An 11,160-nucleotide genomic window follows, 5' to 3' on the forward strand; every position below is an offset into this window, starting at 1 on the left:
CGGGCCCTCTTTCCGCCACCTGCAGAAGTGACAGAGATTGCAGACTCGATTCCAGAAACTCCAGTGTCTGAGGAAGTGACTACTGTCCCTGCACCTCCACCTGCAGATGTGTCAGTGATTGCAGACTCGATTCCAGAAACTCCAGTGTCTGAGGAAGTGACTACTGTCCCTGCACCTCCACCTGCAGATGTGTCAGTGATTGCAGACTCGATTCCAGAAACTCCAGTGTCTGAGGAAGTGACTACTGTCCCTGCACCTCCACCTGCAGATGTGTCAGTGATTGCAGACTCGATTCCAGAAACTCCAGTGTCTGAGGAAGTGACTACTGTCCCTGCACCTCCACCTGCAGATGTGTCAGTGATTGCAGACTCGATTCCAGAAACTCCAGTGTCTGAGGAAGTGACTACTGTCCCTGCACCTCCACCTGCAGATGTGTCAGTGATTGCAGACTCGATTCCAGAAACTCCAGTGTCTGAGGAAGTGACTACTGTCCCTGCACCTCCACCTGCAGATGTGTCAGTGATTGCAGACTCGATTCCAGAAACTCCAGTGTCTGAGGAAGTGACTACTGTCCCTGCACCTCCACCTGCAGATGTGTCAGTGATTGCAGACTCGATTCCAGAAACTCCAGTGTCTGAGGAAGTGACTACTGTCCCTGCACCTCCACCTGCAGATGTGTCAGTGATTGCAGACTCGATTCCAGAAACTCCAGTGTCTGAGGAAGTGACTACTGTCCCTGCACCTCCACCTGCAGATGTGTCAGTGATTGCAGACTCGATTCCAGAAACTCCAGTGTCTGAGGAAGTGACTACTGTCCCTGCACCTCCACCTGCATATGTTTCATCTTTTGGTGTTTCCAATTTAGAAAGCAGGGTTTCAGATCGGTTTTCATCTGGCTCGATTAATAATTTCGGATCTTTCTCTGACACTACTGACTTTTTTTTGACTGACAATTTGTTATTATCAACTGTTCCTTCTACTCCTCTTGATGATGATATTGGTTTTAGTCGACGTCCGGTTGGTGGAATCATTAAGTCCATAAGCAATGAAGTGTTGGATAGTAATGAGAAAGTTCCTTTGCCTACGTTTACATCAAATATACCAAGCAACAGAAATATCAATATACATATTAGTGGACTTAATATTCATGAGCATAATAGGTTTGAATTTAAACATGGTTTAACAGTCGGTTTAATTTTATTGTGTATTCTGGTCATTATGTTAGTTCTGTCCACAGTTCTAGTTCTCATTTGGATTCGGCATCGACGTAACAAATATTCTGGCAGTATAACTCTGACACATATTGAAGAAAACGACAAGAATGTACAAAATACCTCTTTAAGAAGAAGTAGATTTCAATCTAGAAACAATAAACATGATTCATTCACAGCTGTAGAAGGACTAGTTAATGAAAGCAAAAGTAATAAATCTACTAATTCAATGAAAACACCTGCAATACAGAAACGTCTTGAACTTCGAAGAAAGCAACATGTAAAAGCTAAAATATTAGCTCATGAAGCTTTACTTTCTACTGATGACTGTTCTTCATGTGATTGTGGTTTTACTTTTAAATCTCCCAGCCCTGAACGTCTCTGTTTAACTTCGAATCTAGATAATGATGTTATATTAACTGGTGCTTGGCGTAGACAAAGCAGTGATAGCGGTGATAGAAAAAGCCAAATAAATCAAAATAGAATAAATACTGCTGAACATATTAATGATAGAGAAGATGAACTTCCAGTGGTGCCATCTATAAATATTACGAATTTCATTGATAATAATGAAACTTCATCTCACTATCAAGATATGAATATGAATAAACCCAATAGAAATTCAAAGGCATGGAAATATATTGATGAAAATTAGGATTAAATGATTTCATACATATATATTTTTTTTGTTTGCAAACATAAAACTGTAAGCTCAAAATTACATATATTGATTCTATATGCCATTACATTCAATTGAAAATTCTTTTAATAAGTATTCATTTCATTTCACTTCATTGATAGTATTTTTAATCATTTCTAATGAAATTTTGAACTTTGACTAGTACTCCTACTCGTACTCCTACTACTACTACTACTAGTAATCCTCCTCCTCCTACTACTACTAGTACTATTACTACTACTAGTGGTAGTAATAGTAGTAGTAGTAGTAGTATGATAAGTATTAAATACTTACATAGATTTAATGAAGTGTTTATGATACTTATTGATATCATAAGGTAGTACATACATATCAGATTTGAGCTAATAAGTAATAACCAATTAGTATAGTGATTTAAACAATTAAAATACTTTTTTTTCTTTATTTATTTCATAAACAGAATAACTAATGATTAATATAATATTTTTACTGTAAACTTTTATTTGTTGACAAATTTATTCTTTGTAAGTAAATGCTTTTCGGGGAAAGCATTATTATTATCGTGGTTTCCTGTAAAAATAAACAAATATTTTGTGATCAATAATCGATTACCTTTCTTTTTTTCTCTGAATAATTATGATGTAATTGTTGCTCAGTTATAAAATGTAACCAAAACAACAACGACAACCCAAAAAAAAAAGAAATTTTTCTAAATGTTTAATTAATTATTAATTAATTTTATGCTTATTTTCTTTTTATAATATTTGAACAAATTAAAGATAAATGTATTATTGAATAAAAATTGAGTTTTAAATATATAATAAATATTGTTAGTTTGAATATTCCCATTGACGTTTAGGACTACAACTGGTCAGTCATCAATGGGAAGATTCAAATAAACAATACTAAGTAAATTTAAACTTCACCCCATTACACAAGCAAGTGACTATCAGGACTCAGTAGATGAGTGGATAACGCGATGGCGTTAGAAGAGAAGGCTACTGTGTTCAAGTCCCAGAGCGAACTCTAAGATGCAGGTACATCCAGCTGACGAGTCCCAAATGGGACGAAACGCGCGTCCTGCATTTCACTGCTAACCACTATCCATCTTTGATTAATTAAATATGTTTAATAGAAGTTTATAATTACTTATCCAGTCATAATTAGAGTGATTACTTTTAATAAATATAAAAAACAATTATTACAAGATGATAGATTATTTAACAAAATGTAATGAAAATTTAATTAAGTGCTTGCGCGCGAAACTGGTAGGTCCTGTGTTCGAATCTCGTGAGGCGAGATCGTGGATACGCACTGCTGAGGAGCCCCACATTAGGACGAAACGGCCGTCCAGTGCTTCCAGGTTTTTCATGATGGTCTAGCTTCAATCGACTCATGATTTTTACTATATAAGATTGTTAACTGGTTTCCAAACTGTTTTAAATGACTCTTATTTTGTGTTAATATTGATCTTTTTTTAAAGTATAAAGATTATTAATGTTGTAAGGACTTTATATATATATATATATATATATATATATATATATATATATATATATATATATATATAGGATTTAAATATTTTTGGTAGCTACTTATGTTGAAAATGATTCTGAGATAGTGAAGTAGATTTGTTATTCTATAACTCGATTCTAAAGAAATTACATTTTCTCCAGTTACGTGAATATAATATCTTGAAATGTTCAAATAATTATAGGCCCTAATAACATGTAATGCTTGTTGCGTGATAATTGATTTTCTAAGCACAGTAACTCATAGAATATCGCTTGTCATAAAAGTCATCTTTATTGGGTTTAGAAAGTGGGATAGAACTTATTACGTAAAGAAGCTTTGGTATAATTTGATTTAAATAACTAACGCACTGTGAACAATTTCATCTTTTCGAATTTTACTTAGTGATCACTGACTAGGTCTATCGTCAATCAAAGCTTTTTAATACATTTATCGGTAGGCTTAGTGTTGTCATGCTTTTGGTATAAGAAAACCCAAGATGATCATTGGCACAAGATCTCATTCATCATCTATACTCTGAATTAAGATATCTACTTTCAGAATAAGTGTTTCAAAAATCATCTGCACTTATTTTGATTAGCAGAGGAACTTGTGATTCAGGCTACTGACTTACTAGGCCAGATGACTAAAAAATGTAATATCAAATATTAGTGAGCTTGTCAAAATTCATTGATCAAACTAATATCACTTGGTTTGTGTTTGATCATAAGCTTGTAACTAAATCGGTGAACTATGGGACTGTAATTGAACTTTCTTTCAGTAGGCTAACATAAAATATCCATCTTAGTTTCAAGATGTTTCCATCATAACGCACAATTACTTCATTAATCTAGTGGTGAACATGAGTAAAGCGATATTTACTAGAGCTAAAAACAGTTGCAGTATTGAAAAGTGAAAATTACAGACTACTATTTAAAATGTGTACATTAAAACGTAAGAGTTGGGTGGAATAACATGGATTAAATAAGAAATAATGATTAAGGTGGATAGTAAACAGATTACTAAAATGTATAAGAGCAAATTAGTTACATCAGATAACTGTGGATTTTGATAATTTGGAGAGAAAAAAAGATATGTACACGAAGAGTACTGCATAATTTTTAATAGGGAGGTGAGTATTAGTTTATTAGTTCTTCAGTCAGCCAAAAATTGGGGTATTGAATCCACCCTTCTAAATGTGCAGCTCATGTATTTCAATGCTATTCATTTTAATGTTTACAAAGGCTAACCAACTTGTTGTACGGACAAAAATCATTTCATACCTTAATATTAAAAAGATTTTGTTTCCCATGAAGGCGTCTACGTTATTTATCCCTTTAAGAAAACTTATAACTGCAGAAATTGATGAGAATTCGTTGAAAAAAAGTTCTTCCTTCAATTGTCTTTACTTTCATATTAATGTTCAACCAGTTTCAATATATATTTAAAGTTTTGTTATGAAGGTATAAAAATATTCTCATTCAAATCAAATTATTTGGTAAGTCATAATTTAACTAATAGTATTGTTTGGTTATCTTTATGTAAAATAATGACCACTCTTCGTTCCATTATTACTACTTAATTCCGTTTAACTAAGTGTGGTAAATTAAAATTAAGATCTAAGTCTTAAATGTGTACATGGTAGCAATTATTGATTACCATTATTCAATTTGTTACTTTATTGAGTAAGGCACTGTTCAAGTAAATAAGAATTATACACACATATACGAATATCTTAAAGATAGATTTCCGGAAAATATCGTCGAGGCCATGATTTATACCCGTTGACATTGACTACGTAACTTATCTAAGCTACTAGATGGAAATAACTATGCATTACACAGTGAATGATATTTAAGATGTGATCCATTTGTTTTGCGCATACCATCATACTCGAAGATTCAGGGTTAAACTGTTCTCGAGTCGTGTGAGCGTACTTCTGAGGAGTCCCAAACTAGTACAGAACAGCTGTCAGGCACTTTATTGTTATATATAACAGTCAGTTATAGAACCTATCCACAAATTGTGAGAAGATTCTTTTTACTGCATCGAATAGAAGTCCAATTTACAGTACTTTTTTATTTTATTTAGTTTTGCTGACATTTGAGACATGAGTCTACTTTCTGTGAGTCACACCAGCTTTGTAGTAATTAAAAATGTTCGAGATTGATTGCTACAATTCAAAATTTACCCTACTAATTATTTATTATCACATGCCTTGACAAGGTCTAGAAATGTAAATATTCAGTAATAATGCATTTAAGTAATAATTTACTTTCTAATCATACGAATTGTCTGAATTATCATTTTACAGACATGGATTTCATTTTAGCGTGATTACATCACCAAAGGTGAATTACAGAAACCAAAATCACCTGATTTATTTCTCAACCACTGCTGACCAGCGATTAGCTTTTAGTTTCTAGCCATTTTTAGACACGTTTGAATGCTCAGTGATATTACTACATGCTTAAAAGATATTGAGCAGAGAAATTTAAATTGCATTATGTTCCATCAATTTTAGTATCACTGACTGTAAAAAATATCACCTTCGTTTTTAGGTTACTTCTAAATAAATAAGTAGTATATTATGTATCTTAAAAATAAAGCGATTATTTAACAATGAAACTACGGATTCAAAGCGGTAGTCTTTGTATTATGCAGTAAATTTTTAAAGATTTTATGCTCTAGGGGGTAGTTCGTCATATTTAAGACACTGCTAAGGCGAAAACTTTTCTTTGACGAATAGACTTTAATTCTTCTACAGTGACAGTGAGTCACTTTTAATTAAAACCTGAAGATATTACTTGTAATGGTACAGTATGTAGTTGTTAGCTTTATAAACATAATGAATTATTTGAATCTGTTCTTTCAATGGAAACATTCAGTTCGGTCAGTCAAATTTGTTAAGCCATGAATTTTAAAAGCTTAAAGAATTCCATATCATGAATTCTGTACCAGTAAAATATAAATGTGATAAGTATTTATGAAACATGTTTTTGAGGGTCTCTGAATGTTAGAAGTGATTTTTAAATAAGTTGATCTTATTTTGGACTACCTTATGTTTAAGGGAAAACATTAGTACAAAACATTATTGTAGATGTATTATACGTGGAATCCATGAAGCATGTTTCGCTCTATGTGGGACTCGTCAGCTGGATATAACTGCATCCAATAAGAGACTGATCAATTGCAATCCTTAACATCAATGGGAAGATTCAAACAATCAATACAAAAGTGAATTATTGTAGATAGAAAATTACTCATAATTAACTAAAATTGTATGTGATAAATACACAGTTTACTAAGTAGATAAGCAATCGATTATTGAAGTTCTAATCACAACTGATAAATTGATAGCTCTGAACAGATTACAGTTAATAGGAAAATTAAATTGAAATGAATTTATCCTTGTTCAAAGCTTCTAGTCATTTGAAAACAGCTTAAATATTTACAATGAATGACTGGATTAAAATCATATTTAACATTTTTTATGTTGATTTATCATTATGAAAATCTATAATTGAATGAAGAAGAATGTATTTGTAAAATCTCAGTAAATGAATTTGAAGTAAATCTAACATTTCACCAGACAATCTGGTTCAAGCTTTTTCAAGGAAATTAAATCAAAATGCTGTGAAACTATTCGATCATAAAACTCGATTATAAAACTTGCAAATGTTATGAATATGATTTTTTTTTCTTCATCGCAATCAATTTAGTTGATGAAATTCTTAGTTAATTCGAATAATAGTCATTGTAAAGTTCTAAAAATCACTGATATCATATTAAACTATGCCTTGTAATTAGTTAAGAAAGATTTGGTATTTCTTATAATTCTATATGGAGAGTGTATGATTTGTCGTATTATTATTATTATCAGTGACTATTTAGTATTATATTTTTGGTATAATATCGAATTCTCAGAACAAAGTATTTCAACAAGTTTCCTTTTCTTATTTCTTCATTTATCCTGACAATAAATATTGAGTAGTCGCCAGTTAGACGTTAGAATTTCAGAAATCGACATCTGAACAATGATCATCCATCATAATGTCTCTAATTGTACATTTTTGTAAGCTGTACTGTGAAAGATCGTAAACGTTTTATAAACGCGCCTAAATAGGTTATGCGATCAATAGACATAATGATGTGTTAAAACAAACAAAAGACAAGTAACTTGTTGAGATCTGTTGATATCGGGAACAAGTAACCCTGATATTTATTGTTGGGCAGTCTTTAGAAAGTTTAATTCTATGCGACAATTTCCGCAAAACTTTTATATAAAATAGTAAGTGAATGATTAAAAAAGATTTCAGCTAAATTTGTGTATAATATTTATTTTATATAGTTGAAATCATGAGTCAATTGAAGCTAGACCACCATGGAAAACCTGGGAACGGCCGTCCAGTGCTTCCAAGTTTTCCATGGTGGTCTAGCTTCAATTAACTCATGATCTTAACTATATAAAATTACTAAAATCTCCACAAAACCCCTTCTGATAATGATCATATGCTCACTAGTGACTGACTCCATGAGGTATTAACTGGAGTTCTAGTGAGGAGCAGTAGCCAGTGCAGTTCAACCAGGTCTGTTGTGAGATATCAACTCACTGAAGAGATTGGTGAGTGGTTGCTCAATTTCGTGGGTTGGTTGAAGTTAGACATTATCATCGTTGAATGCCTGTCCGGCTCAGTGGTCTATCGGTTAAGCGCTCTGGCGCGAGATTGATAGGTGGTCTAGCTTCAATTGACTAATAGTCTCAACTATATAAACTATTTGTATTAAGTAATTTTTTCTGTTAAATTCCAGATTTCGAGTTTCATTTATCATGTAACTAGAATTTAGTCAGTAGGACTATTATTTAAATTGAAGTGTTTGATGTTGTGTATGGATTTATATATCATTATAGAATTCAATTGTTAGGATTGTTATAAATGTACCCCTCACATCTGAAATCATTCTCAAGTTATTAGTCTTGATTGAGGTTTACTGAATAAAGCTGATTACAAACTTTTAATAAAATCTTTGAATAGATGTCATTCTATACATTTTATAAAGAAATAATACATGCAATTTAGAGTTTATGTAGATGATTATGATGGATATATAAGAACTTTTGTCTAAATTAAAGCGAATAGTTTCACAGTATTTGATCTGGATAGTTTGATCGTAAAGCTTTGATTATGTTTCTAAATAATATTATCAGCAAAGACTTTTGCCTTAAGCTCAAAGAACAAACATTCATCGAAATGCAAAATAGTCCTTATTTCTTTTAGTTAAGAATGATCCCATTAAAATCAAACTATTTACATGAATCATATACTTTTGTCAAATAAGCTAACACTGAATATAATTGAAAAATAAATCATATCTGATCAGTTCAGTGTTGACGACAGCATAAATTCATTCCCAAAATCAAGTTCAAGTTTCTAGTGACTCCTGGATAACTTAAATGTTGATAAATTAGCATTCATACAAATCTCTCTAATAAAAACATGAAAATATTTAGAATTAATTAATTTGAATTTTATCATACGGAAATTAGCTTACGTATGTAAATACCGGATTTTAGTCAATGGATATCTAGTTCAAATTTGTTTATCTAATAAATAATGACTGTTGTCAAATAATTCATTCATTTAATGAATTTAAACAGAATAATAATAATAAATGAAGCATGACAAATGTTATCATTAGAATTCTCTGTATATAACATCATTATTAGAGTATTGTAGAAAACATCAAATAAAGAAGGGGAGGAAATGAATATCTGAAAATGAAACATTAACGACATGAATTGCGTAATAACCATTTTAGAAAGTTTTGCGATTTATACAGGTTTAAAGCATTGAATGGATGAAGTAAGGGCAATTTGAAGTGGAATAATGAGTAGAAATAAAAATTGATCATAGTGGGTAGTAATCAAAATTCAAACCGTTATGATAATCACTGATCGACAACTGTTTCCGTCTGAATGTATAAAACTCATTGTAACTGTACATTTTCGTTTACTACTTATTTCTTAACGACAATCTAATCTTTATTATCAAGATGTTAAAGGATTGCAGCGTTAAGAAATCTAGGATCCTCAAGTTAGAAACTCATTAGAATGTGGCCGTCAATACGAACATGAAACCATCTCCCTATTCAAGAAATATATTCGCCATAATAAGTATCTATTAATTGGTAAATATGTGTATCAATATCATAAAATTGAGGTTCATGACCTTTAATCGTTATTAAAACCATGTTGTTTGATGTAATTTGACAAACCTAGCAACTGGATAGTTGATCTTCAGGTGGATGCTTATTTTGAGGTTATTAAATCAGTGATTTTATAACTCCCTTAAGTCGGCATAATAAACAGGCTTTTGTTTCGACTGTGCTGGACATAATATACAGTTCTTGTTGTCATGTACTTTGTTGTTGCTGTCCATGGGCAGTTGTTAGAATCATGATTTTTGTACAGCTGAGTTTTTCCCTGACATTCTCCTTAAAGTCACAACAAACCTCTGGTTTTGGCTAAACTATTTCGGCATTCTCGTAGTAAGGATTCCATATTTATAAACTATTGTGTTATAAAGATTTTTTACTTAACATCTTTCAAGTGATAGCACTGTACTGACAAATGTAACATGAGCTACACCATATACAAATTTCGAAACCATATTCTTATAGTGTGGCAAGAAAAAAAGACTCCTTATCATCCTTCTTTTTGTTGAATGATCCATATATTGAGCAATTCATAAAGGTTAATAACCATATTTTGATTAAATTACGTAAATGAGCTGCATGAGATATAAAATAAGGAATTTATGGTTCAATTAGATTTTGTTGGTGATATTAGTTCTACGGAGAAAAGAGCTTTTATTGTTATTTCGGACAATAATGATAGCCCCAATTTCGAATGGAAGTGAGTTCACCAGAATAATTTCACAAATCCTAAACCATTTGGTCTTAATGAAAGTGTCTGTAAAATGATAATACAAACATTTACGTAAACCATTTCTTAGGAAGAATCAACTGACTCTGATGAAGTTTTGCTATAATGTCAATCGATCATATATTATGTAATAAAAAGTTAATACGTGTTACATCCTAAGTTTCTACTACATTTTGTTAATATTTAACTGATGGTATCTAAACGTATGTAATGTATACGAACGATAAATCACTTTGTTCAAAATAATATTTAGTTAGGTCTAAATGGATCTTAACTTATAGATACTGAAAACTCTCAGGTTGCAAAGATGTATAGAGGTTTTAAGCTTCTGTTTACATCGAACTTCTTGATGAAACCACACGACACGGTTTAACTCCACTAGTCACGTCTTCTTACAAGAACTCCTAAACCTTACTCTCAAAGCGAGTCACTAGTGAGTAAATTATTGTCAGTGACCAGTGAAGCTAAACCATGTAGGATGCATGAAAGGCCCCTACCAAAGACAATGAAAGATGGTTATGTAATATTGTAAACTGATTGAATTTTAACTTATACAGCATTGGTCTAACGATTAAGCATCCGCTAACGAGTCTGAAGGTTTTATGTTCTACTTTTGGTTGTACGGTCGTGGATGTGCATCACTGAGGAACCTCGACACTGGAAAGAAACGGTAGTGCGTTGATCAGTTCATGATGTCAACGAAAATTCTAATGGTTATGGTGTCATGTAGGTCGATTTTAAATCTTTAGTAATATAGTATTATTGAGCGTATCAGTATCCTTGCAATCTGTCCGAACAATTCGCAATATTCATTGAGACTGTGGTAAATGATA

At 31.9% G+C, this 11,160-nt stretch overlaps 1 protein-coding gene across 1 annotated transcript in view; it reads left to right on the top strand.

The window, feature by feature from the left end:
• The window catches only part of Smp_094710 (putative alstrom syndrome protein), a gene marked incomplete at its 5' end in the record, with an annotated part of 4,944 nt that extends 2,273 nt beyond the window's left edge, over positions 1-2,671 (top strand). The window contains one exon of the mRNA XM_018794817.1: positions 9-2,671. Within this exon, the coding sequence (XP_018649192.1) occupies positions 9-1,866 (1,858 nt within the window). The 3' untranslated portion in view covers positions 1,867-2,671. The remainder of the gene's footprint in view (positions 1-8) is intronic.
• Between the last annotated feature and the right edge of the window lie 8,489 nt (positions 2,672-11,160).

This window comes from Schistosoma mansoni, chromosome 1, assembly GCF_000237925.1.
Source record: "Schistosoma mansoni strain Puerto Rico chromosome 1, complete genome".
Lineage (NCBI taxonomy): Eukaryota > Metazoa > Platyhelminthes > Trematoda > Strigeidida > Schistosomatidae > Schistosoma > Schistosoma mansoni.